Below are 18,571 nucleotides of genomic sequence, written 5' to 3' on the forward strand. Positions count from 1 at the left end.
TCCTGCACCATCCTCACAATCATTGCTGTTTGAGCCCATTGTTGCAGCCACTGTGTCAATCCATCTTGTTGAGGGTCTTTCTCTTTTTTGCTGACCCTCCACTTCACCAAGCATGATGTCTTTCTCCAGAAACTGGTCCCTCCTGATAACATGCCCCAAGTTAAGCGTGATGAAGTCTTGTCATCCTCACTTCCAAGGAGCATTCTGGCTATACTCCTTCCAGTTGAACACCACATAGCCGTACAAAGGAAGGAAGTACTGATACGGACCTGAAGACACCTGTTGTAGGCTGCCTTCTCTAGAGAAGCAAAACCAGTTAACCACACATATTCCCATAGAAAAAAAGACCACCAGGACTGCATATATACAAAAATTTATCTCAACGAAATGGCTCACACAGTTGTAGAGGCTGGCAAGTCCCAAGGCTGTGCGTCAGGTGTCAGGCTGGATGCTCCTCCTGACTCACGTAGCTGCAGGAGCTGATGAACCCAAGATTGGCAGGTCAGATAGCAGGCTGCTAGCTCCCAGGCTTAGGAGGCTGATGAATCCAAGATCAGCAGGGAAGACAGTGGGCTGCTGGCTCAAGCTCCAAGAACTGGAGGTCAGATGATGACAAGCCAGATGCAGAATCCAGAGTGACAAAGCGAGCTTTACCAGATCATCCATATATATATATTGGATACAGGCCACACCCCGCAAGAAACTCCCCTTACAACTGACTGGCTGATCACATCAGATCACATCATGCAGGATGAATACACCATTACATAACTGCCAAACCACTGAGATTCATGGCCCAGCCAAGTTGACACACAACCTCAACCATCACAGCATCCATCAACTGATGATGGACAAACACAACGTGGTCCATCCACACAATGGGTATCAAACCGAAAAACCGAACCTAGTGCCGTCGAGTCAATTCCGACTCATAGCGACCCTACAGGACAGAGTAGAACTGCCCCATAGAGTATCCAAGAAGCGAACTGACGACCTTTTGGTTAGCAGCTGTAGCACTTAACCACTACGCCACCAGGGTTTCCTAATGGTATATCACTCAGCCATAAAAACGAATGAAATGCTGATACATGCCATAAGATGCCCATCAACAGATGCCAAGCAAATACAACATAACCCATCCATACAGTGGAATATCACTCAGCTATAAAGAAGAACGAGGTGCTGTACATACCGCGACACGGATAACCCTCAGAGACACTATGTTAAGTGAAAAAAGCCAGACACAAAAAGCCACATGTTGTATGAGCCACTTACAGGCAATCCCCGGATTACGAATAAGGTCCATTCCTCAGTATGTCTTTAAGTTGAATTTGTACGTAAGTGGGAATAGTTAGCTACAGTTCACATCCGATGTCATTTGGTCGAACACTTGTCTTAGCGTACAGTATGCAGTTGACCTTTCCACGCATTAACAAACTAAAAAAGACACAGATACGCTCCAACGTCTTTAACGTAATAACAAAGCAGTAACGTTTCAATTCGTGCAGCAAAGTAGTGCCTGTTTGTTATTAAGAACTGCTACACGTACCTTGAATTTCTAACACAGTAAGCTTTACGGAGTTGGTTTGTAACCACAGGCTACATGTAAGTCAGATGTTCCTGACCTGAGGACTGCCTGTGTATGAAACGCCTACCCCCCAAAAAATAGAACATGTAAATCTATAAAGGCAAAAGGGGTTGCCTAGGGTGTGGGGGGTGTGGTTTGCTGGGGATACTGATGAGTGTTTGCTAACGGGCACGAGGTTCCTCTTGGGTAAAATGAAAACGTTCTGGAATTAGTGGCGATGGTTGCACAACACTGAGAATGTACTGAACTGTGCACTTAAACACAGAGCTAAGCTGCATGTTGTTTGTATTTCACCATAACTTAAAAAAATAGCAGCGCCAAACGACCTAAGCCCCTGAGAACCCAACAGCACAGACCCCAGGTTGGAAGGATACTGGTGTCCGGGGCTGACCCAAAAGAAGAGGCTGGGGCTCCACACAGACACACCCCCTCCCCCACTTTACTGCAATGAAGCCTGTTCCCAGAAGGTTCCAGCATCATGAGACCATCCCTCCAAGGACTATACTGCCTGGCTCCCCAGAGAGTGTGAATTCCACTCACACTGGCACCCTCCTCCCTGCACTCCAGGCCCAGGGTGCACCCCAAAATCCTCCCTGCATTAGGGGCCCAGCACACACCCTAGACACCCTCCCTACCCTAGGAGCCCAGCATGCACCCCAAACATCCTCCCTGAGCTCGGGGCCCAGCAAGCACCCCAAATACCCATCCTGAGCTCAGGTCCTGGCATGTACCCCAAATACCCGCTCTGAGCTCGGGGCCGAGATGTACTCCAGCACCCTCCCTGCACTCAGGGCCCAGCATGCACCCCAAACACTGTCCCTGTGCTCGAGAGCCTGAAGGTACTCTCCTGTTATCCACTCATCAGCGAGTCCTCACATCCGCCCTCCTTCCAGGAGACAAGAACTGGCCCAACGGACCCCTGTGACTGTACCCCAGGAATCCATGCCCAACCCCAACAGGAAGCGCTAAGGAAGCCTCAGAGGAGGTGGGGGCCTTCTGGGAAACAAGACGCTCAGACCAGCCAGGGCTGAAGAGAAAGTCTACTTTCTTCCACACAAGAGACAGCAGGTGAACAGACATGCTGGGAAGAGCCCTGGGTCATGGAGCTGTACACCATGCCCCCCACGGCCCCTCCTCTGGCCAGCCCTCCCCGGACATCATGTCCAGGCATGACACAAATCACAAATGGCCAGCCACCGGCACATCAAACACTCACCGTCTTTGAAGTGTGGCTCCTCAGCCAGCCGGCAAGCAGTCAGATGAGGCCCTGGGCCAGCAGGGGGGCTCTAAACATGTCATGTGTGAGCTGGGCACACAAGGGGAGGGTGGCTGCAACCACTTCCAGACCCTTGGCAGCACTGACAGCTGAGGACACCTCCCCCACCTCTCACACATGTGAGCGCCATGGTGCTGCTTTCTCCTCCCCACCCCACCTCCCCACAAATCCCTCCTGAGGACTCCGCACCTGAGACCCACCAGGACCACAGAACACCGCTCTCCAAGCAGGAAGTGCAGGAGAGGGGGCACACAGAGCCCACTAGATGCCACCGGCCCTGCAAGGACCAACTAGGCCTGACCCTGAGGACCAGCCAAGCAGTCATGCTGCTGTGTGGCTTCAGATGCACTTCCTCCCTCCAGAGCTCAGGGTCCAGGCACAGCGGCCGCCCTCCGGGCCTCTGAGGCCTGTGTGTGCCATCACTGGTGCTGATCAAGATGGCCGGCGCAAACATGGGGAGTCCCAAGGAAAACCTGGCAGCTATCACACCGGGACTGGAACCACCAGCCAACCACACAGACCAACAGAAGGAACATCAAGTGCTAAGACAAGGCCTCATCCCGGGGCCACGAGGAGACAGTGCTGGGGCTGCAGGGTGCCTGAGGTCCAGGCGGTGGAGCCTGGGGCCAGGACTCCTAAACGGCCTCCCCAGACATGCCAAGGGAGGCGCGGGCACCCAGAGGATCTCCAAGCAGGAGGACTCAGCACTCACCTCTGGCTACCTGGAAGGTTCCAGGCCAATCATACAAACCAGCCTGAGTGACCATAGGCTGGTTCCCACCAGAAGCAGGGTGCCCTGGGACCCACGTTACCCATGTACACCACCCAGGGATTCAATGAGTGTGCTTGATGCCACCAAATTACATGTTCCAACCTGGTTAAAATGGTAAATTTTGTTATGCACATTTTACCACACAACCAGACATAAAAACCAGGTAAAAGTTAAGGAAAACTGAACAAAACATAGACTTGAATTTATCGAAAGAGTCTGTAAATGGGAAAAGAACAATTTAGAAAAGGAGAGCGAGAATGGCTGCACAACTCGAAAAAGGTCATCAATGTCGTCGGACCATATGTGTAGAAATTGTTGAGTCGATACGTGCAAAATCAACAACAAAAAACTAAAACCAGTAGGGTTCCCGATCCCTCCTCCTCCGCCTGTCCCAGGCCTGATGGCTGCCTCGGAGCACAGCCACCCACTTGGCCCACCGAGGGTACCAGGCCAGCAAGATGAGGGATGCTGAGATGGGCTAGGCATCAGGGGTAGGGGCAGGAGGTTTGGGCAGGGGGATCCTGAGCAGCACCAGACCTGGGCCCATAGGGTGGGGTCCACAACACAGCCAGCGTCTGCCAGCAGGAAAGTCCTCCCTGGGGCAGAGTTGGCTTCAGTGGCCAAGGTGACTTTGGACAGAGAGCAACACCAGGCAGTCTGTGTTGGAGAGACAAACCAGGGGGGAACCGGCATCCTCACCCCAAGTGTCTCCGGTACGCACAAGCTTCCTTCCGGTCCAGCCCCTCAAACCAGAGCGGCTTTTGGCACTCGAAAGGTGGGACCCTCGGGTTACAGGGAAAACACCAAAGTGCTAACCAGGTGGCCCCAAGCCCCATCCTGTGGTCAGTCCCGCTGCAGCTGCGCTGTCCAGTGGCGGCACCAGCCTAGAGCAGCTCCTGTGTGCTTGCCCTGTGACTAGTCCAGAGGGAGACGAGAGATGGGGGTGAAACATACCAGACCCAAAGATTCCGAGCAGCAAGTCAGAGACCGTATCAGCAAGAGCTTCTAGTACTGACCGCACACTCAGACAGTGACATCTGGGATACGCCGAGTTAAGGTAAGCCTGCTACTAAAGTTAATCCCACCTCTCTTTTGTCCTTTTCAACGTGGTCACAGGAAAATTTGGAATTGCCACAGGGCCCACGTGGTGGTTCTGGGTCCGATGCTGCTCCCAATGCTGGGGCCCAGGGCAGGGTCATCCACACAACCACACAACCCCACCCAGACAAGCCACCACCATAGAAAAGCCCAGCTGCGTCCACCCGAGGAAGTGGTGCAGGGGGCCCAGCCACACACACAGCTTCGATCTGTCGGGGCCGTAAGGCTGCTTTGGGGCAGCAATTCTCCTTGGGGGCATATTCTAGGGAGTTCCTGTGGGCCTGGAAAGATCTCCTGCCAAACGGTCTACTTGAGCTCTGCTCCTGATGACAACAACGCAGAAACCACCACTGCCTGGTGTTCATCACGAATCAGGCCACACTCCACACGGGGGACGAGCCAGCCAAAAAAATGACACTTTGAGAATGCTCTACAAGGTACTCACCACATGCCCATAAGCAAACAGGATCAGGGCACAAATTGCTATTCAAAGCAATCCTATTTATAGCCTAAAGTGCACACACACGCACACCAGCACACACGTGAACAGGCACACACGCACACCGGCATGCAGACACCCAGATGTTCTCCAGCCCTGTGTGGGGCGCGGTGGCGGCAGGGGCCCTGCTCTCAGGATCTTGGGCCTGACCATGCTCGCCCGGTCACCTCCTGTCACCACTAAACTTAGGAGCCGTGTCGTCCTTCTCCACTCCAGTTTTAAAGAATGTTTTCACACGGTTTACGACATTAGTCGCTCCTAAAGAGCTTCCATTGGCCCCTCCTGCCCTCGAGCCCTCCACAAGTGCCACCTGACACCCCTAGCCACTTCCCATCAAGAACACACCACGGAAGGTAGCCTGCAGAAGCATCAGAGCCATCAGGCCCCGTAACACCTCAGAGCAAGCACCATGGATGCGCCTCTCTGCACGGCAGAGGGAGCAGGAGGGGTGGTCCTGGCACCTGGGCCCAGGCTCCTCAGAGCTGGGGAGGGGCCGCCAGGGGCTCAGCTTGTGAGTCCCAAGGCACTGGCCCCAGCTCCTTGTGCAAAGGACAGCATGGAGACACGAGCCAGCATGCCACAAAAGACAGAAAGCACTGCCAAGTGACGGTATGAATGCTGCTCAAAGGAAACAGGCAGGCGCTCTACTCAGAAAAAGCAGGCCACTTAGACGGCCGACTGGGGCAGGGCCAGGTGGCCTGAGGGTTCCCACCAGCCCAGAGCAGGCTCATCTTCCCCCATGGTGCCTGCTTGCTGGGGCCATGTGCATGCCCAGGGAAGCTGCGTCTCCCTTATGGGCAGCTGGAGTGGGTACTGGGCCCTGCTCACTGTCAGGGCACCATGCTGCTCACGAGGAACTTGCCCACACAGCAGGAGTCCCCCCATCTGCTAGCTGACAACTTCACAGGGGTCAGAGATGCTCACCCCACGACAGAACGCCAGAAGCAGAAGCGCTGCCCCTCCGACCCACTCAGGATCACCTACACCACTCATGCCCGACCAGAGAGGACACACATGGACCATCACTGAGGTTTCTTTAAAGACAAAGGATTCTCATTACAAGTGCATTTTACACCCTACGGGTTTTCAGGCTGAGATCACTGCGTGGCCAGGGCTGTTCCACCCCAGGACCCCAGAGTACCCAGCTCCTCCCAGGGACAGGCAAGTAGGGGGAGGGCACCAGCCCTCGATCCCCTGCTGCTCGAGGGCTCCTCAGAGGCCACCTGAGTCTGCACCGGAGAACTGAGCACATCCCAAGTGCCTGGGAGCCTCCGTGGGAAAGGGGGCTGCTAGGCGCAGCTGGTGACAGCGTCCCCCACCTCTCTCCCCTCCATGGAAAACCGCAAAGCACCAGAAGGCTCAGCTCGGCCAGCACAGAGCTCAGTATCTGGCTCTAAGTGGCCTGATCAGGCAGCGTCCAGTCGAAGGCGCCCACTGCTCACCTGGTCCGTGGGAAGTGGCTGAGGAGCTCCCAGAGCGTCCGGCCTGCACAGAAGGTGTCCTGCAGCCGGGCGCCATCGTCCAGGTGCAGTGCAATGCGAACCTGCAGGGGCAAGCAGGAGGCACGTCACCAAGAAGGAAGCCAGCAGCCAGGCCCGAGTCCGGGGGCGCACCAAGTTGGCAGTCCGGTTCTCAGACACAGGTGGGAGGCCACCCGCCCCTCCAGGCCTCCCAGAAGTTTATGAGCACCCTGAGACTGGCTTGCGGAGATAAGCAGGTGCCACTCTGCACGCTCTGCAAACCATACGTGTACATATGTGTATGTGGGGGCTCGCTATGCATACGCGTACTTGTGCGTGTACATGACACGTGTACCCTGTATACGTATGAGTAAACGCATACTCATACGTCCACACGCATGTGCACCGTACAGACGTACATGTGCGTGCGTATACATGTACGCGCACTATGCACGTGTCCCCGTGTCCACTACTCATGTGTTCATGCATGTGTACACGTGTGTACATCTACATGTACACAACACAGGTGTACGCACGCGTGTACGCACGCTACACGTGTGTACACGGGTGCGTTGTGTGCACTATGCACACGTGCACACGTACACATATGCACAGGTACACGGTACAGGTGTACACGTGTGCACGTATGCGTGTATATGCACTATGGATGTGTATGCATGTGCGTGTACCTGTGTGTGCACTATCTGTGTGTACATGTGGACGTACTCCTGTGTGCATGTCTACACTTATGTACACATGCACAAAGTTGTGCACGTGTGTGCATATGTGCACGTATGCACGTGGGTGGTGCGCAGGTGTGCATGTCAGAGTACAACTGTGCTCTGTAGAATTTTCACTGGCTAATTTTTCAGAAGTAGATGACCAAGCCTCTCTTCCAAGGCACCTCTGGGTGGAGTCAAACCTCCATCCTTTCAGTTAGCTGCTGAGCATGTTCACTGCTACCTCCACCTAGGGACTCCGCACAGTATCAGTCTGCCAACGTTCAGCTTCCATAAACCAACCTCATCCTGTGACATGTATGGAGCCAAGTGAGACAACACCAACCGAGACCCCGGCTTGTTACCGAGCCTGGGGCTGACTCAGGCCGGCCAGCTCCAGCCTTTATGACCCCAGGGCACAGTGCCCCACCCACTGACCCTGATGAACTACCCCCACCATGGTCCAAACAGCCCCAACACCCCACCAGGCACTGCTGCTACCCCTGGAGGCCCAACTACCGTGTTCTCAGGGCCCTCTCGGCTACGGGAAGCAGGCACCATCTCGAGCTTGGCGTTGTTGGGCAGGTTGGAGAACCTCCACTGGAGGGAAAGGTCAAGCACGCTCCTCTGAAACCTGCAAACCAGACCACAGCACGTTGGCCACGGCCACCCACAATGCCTAGCACTGCCCGTCCAGGCTGGCACAACCCTCCGGGAATGGTGCCAGGTGGCGGGCACTCGCTTCTGCCTCACAGACCCTACTCTGGTCCTCCAGGGCTGCAGCAACAGGGAGTTCCCACCTGAGACCTGCAGGGACAACATGCAAGTTCCAGGCCAGGCAGGTCATCCAGAAGGAAAGGGAAGCTCAGCCCCAGCACAGGACAACACAGAAGCCTCAGCCTCAGAACCCCGCCCAGGCCCAGGCCCAGGACAGACTCGAAAAAAACAACCGAGGGGGCCAAGCCTGGCTCTGCCTCGAATGTTCTGGAATAACAATGCTCCATCTCCAGGGCCCAAAGCTGCATCCCAGAGCAGACCCAGCTGCCATGCTCACCTGCACTGCTGGCCCCCAGCCAAAATGAGCACCTCCCCATCACGCCAGCTTCCTGCTGTCCCCAAGGTGGGGCCACAACTTCAAAAACAAGCATCAGGAAGCAGAGGTTCCAGAGGAAAACCTGGCCCAAAGTCCTGAGGGTCAGGCCTGGCACTCACAGCAACCAGAGCTGAGGGACTGAACTGATATTCCTGCTATTTTTCTAGCTCTGGAGCAGCTTACCATCTCCTCACCCCACCTTGCACACATTTACTGAGAAGGACAGAGGGCCTGGCCACAGACGACAAGGCCAGCGTGGCTCCCGCCGACAAAGGACTCAAAGGCCCCTGGGCCCAAGGGCACGGGGTTTCTCAGAAGCAACTGGGGGTGTGAAGAGAGATGGCTCTGGGGTCAGACCTGCACCACTGGCCACCCTTAGCCCTGCTTTGTAAACCAGAAGCTCTGATGAGAAGGGCCAACCATGGCCACGCCCAGGCTGAGCCAGGCTAAGAGAAGGTGCCTGAGGTCCAGCTAAGCTCACACTTTGGCCATGATGAACAAGGAAGCAACCCCACTCCTGAAAAATATGCAGGGAGAGTGAGGTGGCGGGACAAGGAGACCCAGGTGCTGCCTCGCTCCATGGACCCTTCACAGCGTGCAGAGAGGGGACCGGCCAGTGGCTGGCCTCACACCTCCTGACCCCAGGCCCCTCTGACTTTGAGCCCCTCCGGGGCCCCCCGGCTCCACACCCCTCTTGATCGCACAACCCCCAGGGCCCCCCTGACGCTGTGCCCCGCCCCCCGCCCCGAGCCCTACAAGAACAAGGCCTACTGCTGTCGACCCCAGGGGTCACTGGCATCTGAGAAAACCTGCTGCTGGGTTGTCTCAGTTCTGAGGGAGACAGATAGTGAGCAGGCTGAACCACAGGAAGAACAAACGAAAACTTGCTCATGCCACACAAAAGCCAAACTCTGCACTCCATTTTTAATAAAACTTTAGGGAAAAACTACAAAGAGACAGAGAGAATGTGTGTGAAATCCAAATATATACAAACGGGTCAGCTGACAGTGTGGAGGCCAAGAGACTATTGGAAACAATTCATGATTTCCTGAATCACAAACAGGTTTTGAGGGGATTCGGAAGAACTGAGAAATGGGCTACAAAAGTGAGTCTGGAAGCTGCCATGGCAGCAAGACGGGGACAGCAGATCCACAGAGAGCCAAGGGCAGGGGACAAGGATGTGTCACACACATGCTCGACGGCCTGCCCTACAGCAGTGGCATCTTCCAGACAAATCCCACAGTTGGTGGATGAAAGGAAGACTCAACAAAAATCAGTGTTGCAAGAGACCTGACCAAGACGTTTCTGACGGGGACCCCGCCAATGGATGGCATACCCTGTCACAGCCACCACAGGGAAGACACTCGGCCCTATACAGGCACAGTTCCAGACTCCAGCATCCTCTGGGGCGAAACTGGCTGAGGGAGGCTCTAGGGCTTGGGACAGGAGGCAGGAAGAATGGGATGCCTCCTGGACACTTCCACCTAGAAACCGTCCCCAGAGGCTTCACAGTGGGCAACTCGACACATGGGTGTGAACCCCATCCCATTAATGTGAGAGTGGGGAAGCCCCTTTCTTTGGAAAACTGCATGTAACTCCAGGGGCAGACAGCCTGCTGACGGCCCCTTCTGCATGACCAGCTAGCTTTCTGCCCAGCCCCCCAGAAGCATAAGCAAACAGAGGCACTAAGACACAGTATTCAGGCTAAAATCCAAACTCCTTGCTGGCCTCCCACAGCCTTCACACACTCTGCCCAGCCACACAGGCCTCTCTCCTCTCTGGTCCTGGAACCCTGGGCTCAGTCACAGCCTAAATGCCCCCTCCTCAGAAAAGGTAATCTAAAGCCCTATCTCTCATAGCCACCCACACATTTCAACGTATACAATCACACATGTACACTTCAAGTACAGGCATATATGCTCACACACAAACGTGTTCCAAGCACAAACATATACAATCACACACTCACTCAGACTTACGTACAAACACATACCCACTCATACACCCTCACACTCACTCAAATACAAACATGTACAATCAAACACACACTCACACGTCCACATACAAACACATACAGACATGCTCACTCAAATACATTCACACACGCTCACACTTGACTCGTGGAGACAAACATACATTCACTCACACATGCACTCACACACCCATAGCACTCTGGCTCAGGTCTCTGTGACCTGTAAACGCCGTCTGTGTGTGAGCATGCTCTGCATCTGTGCCCTGTACCCTACACCCTCTGGGAGGGTCAAGGCCAAGCCTCCCCCCTTTACCACTGGCTCCCTGGGCCTGGCATCATGCCAGCACGTAGTAGCTGCTCAGTAAACAGGATAAAGAAAGAGGATTAACAGAATAGCTGGCACCACAACCACGTTTCTCCCAAGAGCCCAGGCAGCCCAGCTGAGCGCCTAGACCCAGTGGCTGAGCAGTGGGACAGACTCACTTCAGGTCGTAGTCACAGGGGTTGAAGTCCTGTCGCCGGCACGTATCTTCCAGGACCTAAAGTGAGAGGAGAAGACAGTGAGGCACAGAACCCGGTACAAGGCCACCGAGGGACTGCCCACTCACAGTCCCTTGGCTGCTCCCCTACAGAGGCCATTCACTCTACCCCCTTCCTCACTGTGGCTCTGAAATCACGCCCAGCTCTGCCAGGACACACACTCGGGAATCCCCTCCCCAAACTCCACAATACCCCTGCACAAAAAATAAAGCCCAAACTTTGTAGCTGGGGTCCTGGCCTCACACAATGCCCCCGCCCCTTCCACATCTGAGCCAGCTTCAATGTGTGCCAGGCTCCTTCACAGCCCCTGGGGAGCCCCTGCCTGAGCTGCTTTCACACACGGGTTCTTCAACCTCTCGCACGTCTCCCATCACCACCCTGGCCTGTGGGCCTCAGACTGTGTCATTGGGTGTCTGTCCCCTACACAGCAGGGACAGACAAACCTACTGCCATCGAGTAGGTTCCGACTCATAGCAACCCTACAGGACAGACTAGAACGACCCCATAGGATTTCGAAAGAGCAGCTGGTGGATTCCAGCTGCCGACCTTTTGGTTAGCAGCCGATCTCTTAACCACTGCGCCCCCAAGGCTGTTTGAAGACAGATAAATAGTTTTAAATTCATCTAATCTAGGTAAAAGTGCAAAAATGACTCATCAAAAATCGTTTCCAAGCACAAACGCCAATCCATCTAGCCGCGGGGGGAGACGGGGCTCAGACGCCAGATGGTCGCCCTCAGATGGGGACAGGTGCCTGGGGCTGCACTCTTCTTGGGGCCCTCGGAAGCTGGGCCTCGCCAAGAACGGGGTACTTGGAGGGGACGACAAGAGATGCTGCCCTCCCACCACCCTCAGCCCGGCGCCAGCCCACTAGCCCTAGGGTACCGCCCCCGGCACGACCCGAAAGTACCCTCCGCAGAAGCCCCAGGCGGCGGCAGTGGGCGGGCCCGCAGCTCCAGGAGGCCGCCCATTGGACATTGCAGCCCCGCCCAAAAGCCCCGCCCCCGAAGCTCGAGGCTCCGCCCCCGCGGTCCTCCGGGGCCAACCGCAAGGGGCTGGCCCGGAGTCGGCTTCCTCCGCCCAGCGCCCCGCGGCCCGGCCACCTGTCCGCCCCGGCCCGCGGCGCACCTGCAGCAGCACGGTGCTCGGCGTCACCTTCACCGTGTGGCGCCGCCCGTTTGGGGCCAGCACCGACACCGCGGAGCCCCCGCTGCCTGCCGGGGCCGCCATCTTCCGCTCACGTGACCCGCCGCTCGGGTCCAACTGTTGTCTCGGCGCCAGCGGACGCGCGTCCGAGGGGCGGGGCGCGCGCGCTTCCGGCCGGCGGAGGCCCCACCCCCGTCCCGGCGCCCCGCCCGTGGCCTCTGCATCGGCCTCTAAGTGCGTTGCGTCGGCCTCTAAGTGCGTCGCCCTGCCCGCCCTCCGAGCAGCGCAGCTGCAGCTTCTAGCTGGGAACCGCGGTCACTCCGCAACGGGCGCGCCTCCCGCCGTGCTGTCCGCGTGTGGCCGCAGCCCTGCACCACCCAGCGTCACGCGGTGCCCCAAGCACGAGGCTGTCCGGACCTAGCCCCTGGCTCCCGGAGCGCCCCCCATCCCGGCACCCGGCTTGCGTCCACCACCCCCTTCAGTCGCCACCTCCATCCCTCCTTCTCCTTGAGTTTCTGCCCTCCCCAGTGTCATCCACTTCAGCACCTGGGGCCCCGGTCCAGGCCCACTGCCCCTAGTGGTCGCCCCGTGCCCTCCCTGTGCCCACCACCTGTCTGCAGCCGCCTTAGGGGGCCTGGGTCAGGCCTCATGCGTGGAACCACTGGTCACTCTCAGCTTAGCGCCATCTTCTGCCAGCCCTGGGGTGGCAGCCAAGGGTCCACCTGGCAGTGACCGCATGGGGGCAGAAGCACCCAGAACAGTCGCTGGCATCCCGAGGACCTCGGCCGTTCCCCTCCCCCACCCCTTCCTGCTTGCGGGCGGGTGCCTTCTTCTCCCGGGCTCACCTACAGCCCGGGGCCCTCTGCACTCCCCTCTACAGGCTTTTCCCTGGTGATCCTTTGCCCCTGCGGCCCACTCCCCTCTCCCCAGAAGAAAGGTCCTCCCTCTTCTCCCTCCTCCCCTTCTGCCTCCTGAGGGAGATGGCTCCATCAGCAAATGCTCCCTGAGGCACCCTTGTACCCAAAACTCCTTCCCACATGACCACCCTTCTGTCTGTGCCTCCACCTTTCCAATCCTGGTCACTTCTCATAGATTGTGCCGGGTGGAGGACACCCACGAGGCTCTTGGACTCCCAAATGCTCCCCTCCTTCGCATCCCTGCACTCATCCCCCATCTGGCCCCCAGATGTGCGGCCAGGGACATCCCAGCGCCAGGACCTCAGCTGGCACATGGCTGGCATGCTGACATCATCGTCCCCTCCCCCTTGGACTCCTCACCCACTTCTCACGAAGCCATCACCCCCAGGAGGCATCCCAGGTCCTATGCACCCCCCTCCTGGGACACCTCTCCTGCTCCACATCTCCTTCCTGCCTGGTCCGGCTATGCCCGGTTCTCCCTTTGCTCTGCCCTCACCCTGTTAGATACCAGCTCCCCAAAGACGCACGCCACACACCTGCACCCCATGATCCCCTAGCATAAGCCTTCAGCCTCAGCAACGGCAGGGCATTTGTTTACCTGGCAGATTAGTGGTTGAACAAGGAAAGAACAGAGGCCTGGGTCCTCCCCTCCCTCTGGCTGCCTCCAGCAGTGCACCTCCCTGCTCTGGCCTTGGTGAATCTGCCCACACCCTTCCCTCCACCTCAGCAGGCCACCTCAGGGGCGTGCACCACGTGGTCCACCACAAGGAACCGTTTGCAGCCTGCAGTACCTGGTGGCTTCCATCTCCAACACTTGCACAAGCTGCTTCCCCACGAGCTCACCTAAAAAAAAAAAAAATTCCCCTGGCCCCTGGAAACGCTGGTGGTGTAGTGGTTAACTACTAGGGCTGCTAACCAAAAGGTCAGCAGTTCAGATCCACCAGGTGCTCCTTGGAAACTATGGGGCAGTTCTACTCTGTTCTGTAGGGTCACTGTGAGTCGGAATCGACAGTAGTGGGTTTGGATTTTTTTTTTTGTAATTCCCCTGGCCCCAGGCCCCTGTCCTCTCCCAGCTCAGCCTTGGGCTCATCACGCACTGTGGATGTGTCTGCCTGCCCGTCTGTCTCCCCAGAGCCCTGGGCCTTGCTCATCTGCAACCCTCTTGTTCACCTTCAACTCTGTGTGCCATTATTAGGCCATACAGGTAAGCATCTCAGGTTGAACACAGATATGCAAGAGAAATCATGTTCCTAATTCCGCTGAAGGAATCTAGGTTCCAACTGGCCACCCTCCCCATGTCACCACACTCCATGGGAGCCGTCACAACTCTGTTCAACATATACATGCACACACACACACACCTATAAACTTACAACCACAGACACTCACTCCTACGTTTGAGAAAACCAGGAAGCCTCAGGGAAACATGGAGCCTGAGGCGCTCTCAGCTTAGGGGGCTTGTGGTTCCACCCATCCACACGCTCTCTGGGATGTCAGGTGACCTTATTTAAGGGGCACAGCATTCTCTTCAGCTCTTGATTCTCCCCCACCGCAAACGTCAGCAGGTCACCATCAGTCTACCCTGCCCCTGTGGTCCTGGGAGAATCACAGGATTTCAGGTACTGGGCGGGGGGGGGGGGTGCGGTAGCTCAGGAGTTCATCTGGTGAAGCCCGCCATTACCACATGTACAAGTTACACAGGACTACTGTAACAAAGCACCACCTATGGAATGGCTTGGAACAACAGAAATTTATTGTCTCAGAGTTTTGAAAGCCTGAAGTCCAAATCCAGGAGGTGGGCAGGGCTGCACTCCCTCTAGAGGCTCCATGAGTGGACCCTTCCTTGTTTCTCCCAGCTTCTGGTGCTCCTCGGCTTGTGGCATGTTACTCCACTCTCTGACTTCTGTGTCTCTGCGTGTCCTCTTCTCCTCTTATAAGGACGCCAGTCATATTTGATCAGGACCCACCTTCTCCAGTATGGGCTTATCTTAACTAATGACATCTGCAAATACCCTGTTTCCAAACAAGGTCACTTTCTGAGGCTCCTGGTGGTCATGAACTTTGGGGGACTCTACCAAACCCATCAGCTGCTGAGAAGCTGTCCTTTCCTTGCTACTCCTGGTCCTGTCATTTCAGACCTGCTCAGTGGGTGTGACTGTCCAGTGGCACCCAGTGCACGGCAGAGCTTCAGAGGAGGCACCCTTGGGGGCATTTCTGGGTGCCACTGCCTGGTTAGTCTCTCCCAACCCTGCCCTGCAGTCCATTAAGGCCCCACACGGTCTTGGGTGTCAAGCACCAGGCTCTGGCCCACCAGATGTGGTAGCCAGGTCCCCTTGCTACCCAAGTAGCCCCGCCTGGCATGTCACCACATCACCCTTCAGGGTCCCTTGGAGCCTTATCTCCACCAAGATCGCCCTTTGTGTCCAGCACACATAGGCCAGGGGACTCCTCCCTGGGACAGGGCCCTGGCCCCTTGGTGCACCACCTCCCAGCACGCAGAGCCTGGCACAGGCCGAAAAGGGAGGAATGGGCCCGTGACTCCTCCCCAAACACACCTTCCCCTGCAGCTGCCACCTTCGGTCCACATGCCTCCCTGGTGGGTGTGCCAGAGTACCCAATAAGCAAGGTACACACGGGCTTTCTTGTCCTTACTTACTGATCAAAGATGTAGTGAAACCCTTGTGAAATGTGCACTACAGGTTAGTAAGTAAACACAAGTAAACTCTTCCTTACTGGTTAATCGGCCCCTGAGGATGGGCTCGGTCAGGGAGCATCGGCTCTCAGCCAGGCCCATCCCCGCCTCAGCGGCCTGGCCGAGCATGACTTGGAGAACGCCAGGTAGAAACAACCCAGATATCCCCTGAGAAGCCCCAGCTTGTGATAAGAACAAACCACAGAGATATGTGAGGGGATGAGGGGCCTTGGGGCTGCACCTGCAGCAGCCTTTGAAAAGCCCCAGGACACAGAGAAAGGCCCAGAAATGGCTCTCCCTTGGGCAGGGGTTGATTTTGGGCCAGAGCCAAAATTTCAGGTGGCTTGAAATCCCCCAGCAGGAAGGAGCTTCATCTGCTCATTGAGGCTGCAGGTCAGCCATGAGGTTCTGGTTTGTTAAGAGTGGGCCTTCTGTGCTCTCTCAGCTTCTCACTGGGGCCTGGCACCTTTGTCAGGGACCAGCCTTGAGCTGCCCAGATTCCAGGACATGATCACATGGAGGCCGTGGCTGCGATCCTGGGGTCCAAGGTCACCACTGGGAGGGCCCCCTCCCCAGCTCTGGGCTGCTCAGAGCAGGGCCTGAAGGGAGGCTCTCTCTGCAGCTCCTATGTTTTTTTGTTTTTTTTTCCGATTTTATTATTTTTTACATTTTTTGTTGTTGAGAACATACAAAGCAGAATATATACCAATTCAACAATTTCTACATGTACAATTAAGTGACAATGACTACATTCTTTGAGTTGTGCAACCATTCTAACCCTCCTTTTCTGAATTTTCTTCCCCTATTAACATAAACTCTTGGCCCCTTAAGCTTCCTATCTAACCTTTCAGGTTGCTGTTGTCAGTTTGTTCCTAGATGGATAGATCTTGAAAGAGTTCAAAGCTCCAGGCAGACATTCTTTTCTAGTTAAGCTAAACCATTGTTTGTTTAAAGAAGACTTCAGGGGATATTTTTGGTTTCAGGTTTAAGATTTAAAGATTATCTCAGGGCAATAGTTTCCAGCATTCTTCCAGCCTCAATGGCTCCAGACCCAGTTTGCTATCTTAAAAAATGACAAATATGTACACAAAGGTTCACAGCCACTTTATTGGTAATAGTCCAAAACTGAAAACAATCCAGATGTCCTTCACCGGCTGAATGGTTAAACAGACTGGTACGTCCACATCACAGAATACTACTCAGCGATGAAAAGGAAGAAGTACTGAGAGACGCAAAACCTTGGGTGGATCTTCAGAGACTTACGCTGAGTGGAAAAACGACAGACTTAAAATGTCACATGCTGTATGATTCCATTTTCATCATATTCTTGAAATGGCAAAATTTTAGAAATGGAGGACAGATTAGGGGTCGCCAGGGGGTAGAGATGAAGTGTGGGGGGTGGGGGTGGGGAAGGGTCGTGGCTAGAAAAGGGTAGCAGGAGGGACCCTGCGGATGGACCTTCTGTGTCTCGACTGCGGTAGAGAAGGCACTTGTCTAAACAGGTGGTAAAGCTTCCTACTACAGCTCTGCAAGGTGTTACCCCTGGGGGCAAATGGGTGGAGCATAAGAGGGACCCCTTCCTGTTAGTTCCTACGACTGGACTGCATGTGCATCTACGATCACCTCAATGAAAGTTCAATTAGAAATAAGATTCATCACAGCCAAGTGTGTAGAGACCAAAGTTTCTTAGTGATTTCCCAGGGCAGGCGGGAAGGAGAGGGACCCAGGACGCTGGGCTTCTGATAAGGGTGTTGGAAAAGCCCGGAAACAAGTAGTGGTGACAGCTGAAATTGAGAGGGACACACCATGCCCTTCAGGGGGTTATTCTCCTGGGTGTTGACAACGGAACCAAAGTTTATTTTCCAAAGAAATGACGTCCCAGTCTGTGGATGGGTGAGTTCGGGTTGTTTGAACAGGACCACAGATCACATGTTAGGGATTAGAGGCACCAGGTGGCCTGGGGACCGACACTCCACTTACCTGTCTTATGGGGAAAGGATGCTCTCGTTAGGGAAGGAAGTGGTGATGGAGGACCCACAGATCCTGCCCCAGGGTCTCAATCCAGCCAAGTCCATCTTTAATTTAACCTGTTCTTGCCCCAAGTTTTCCGACACAGATCCTTCTGGGGATTATCTATAGTGTCGATTATACAGTCACTTCCCACCGCAATAGAAAGCAGGCTCCTGGCTGGCCCCCAGAGGCCTGGATGACACTGCTCTTCCTGGCTGCCATGCTGCTGGGCCTCCCAGCACCAGCCCGGGCCTCGAGTGCCGCCACCTTGCACTACACCCAGCCTCTGTCCTGAATGATTTTCCTCAGCTCCTGTCACTCGGGGACTCTGCCTCACTTCACCTCCTCAGGGCCCTCCCTCACCGGCATCCTCTGGCTAATTCACCCTTCCCCTCTTCTCTCCTGACGCTTCCCCCTACCCCAAGAGACAAGCCCCGTCAAGTCCATCTGTCTAATCTTACATCCCTGAGCCTGGGACAATTCTCAGCACACAGCACACAGTCAACAGACTCTTGGCAAACTAATGCATGACATCAGGGACCCCTACCCCGGCAGCACGTGTCTGGTTTGCCCCTGGCCTCACTGAGGTACAGACACCTGGAGCAGGTAAGCATCACATGTAGAATGCAGGTGTGTAGGCGCAATCACATCCTTTATTCCGTTAAATGAATCTGGCTTTCAAGTTGCCCCCCTACCCATGGTGCCCAGCCTCAGTTTCCCCTGGGCCTGAGCCCAGGCTGCCCAGGTGAAGGGCTGGGAGGGAAGTGAGATAGTATGAGGAACTCACAGCAG

At 55.5% G+C, this 18,571-nt stretch overlaps 1 protein-coding gene across 9 annotated transcripts in view; it reads right to left on the reverse strand.

Annotated features, from left to right (window-relative positions):
• The window catches only part of ASPSCR1 (ASPSCR1 tether for SLC2A4, UBX domain containing), a 33,992-nt gene extending 21,720 nt beyond the window's left edge, over positions 1-12,272 (reverse strand). For all 9 annotated transcript variants that reach the window (XM_064270490.1, XM_064270499.1, XM_064270497.1 and 6 more), the window contains exons 1-4: positions 12,143-12,272; positions 10,961-11,016; positions 7,932-8,046; positions 6,676-6,776 (exon numbers count right to left, since the gene is read on the reverse strand). In XM_064270490.1, the coding sequence (XP_064126560.1) occupies positions 6,676-6,776; positions 7,932-8,046; positions 10,961-11,016; positions 12,143-12,244 (374 nt within the window). In that variant the 5' untranslated portion in view covers positions 12,245-12,272. The remainder of the gene's footprint in view (positions 1-6,675; positions 6,777-7,931; positions 8,047-10,960; positions 11,017-12,142) is intronic.
• Between the last annotated feature and the right edge of the window lie 6,299 nt (positions 12,273-18,571).

Source organism: Loxodonta africana, chromosome 18 (assembly GCF_030014295.1).
Source record: "Loxodonta africana isolate mLoxAfr1 chromosome 18, mLoxAfr1.hap2, whole genome shotgun sequence".
Lineage (NCBI taxonomy): Eukaryota > Metazoa > Chordata > Mammalia > Proboscidea > Elephantidae > Loxodonta > Loxodonta africana.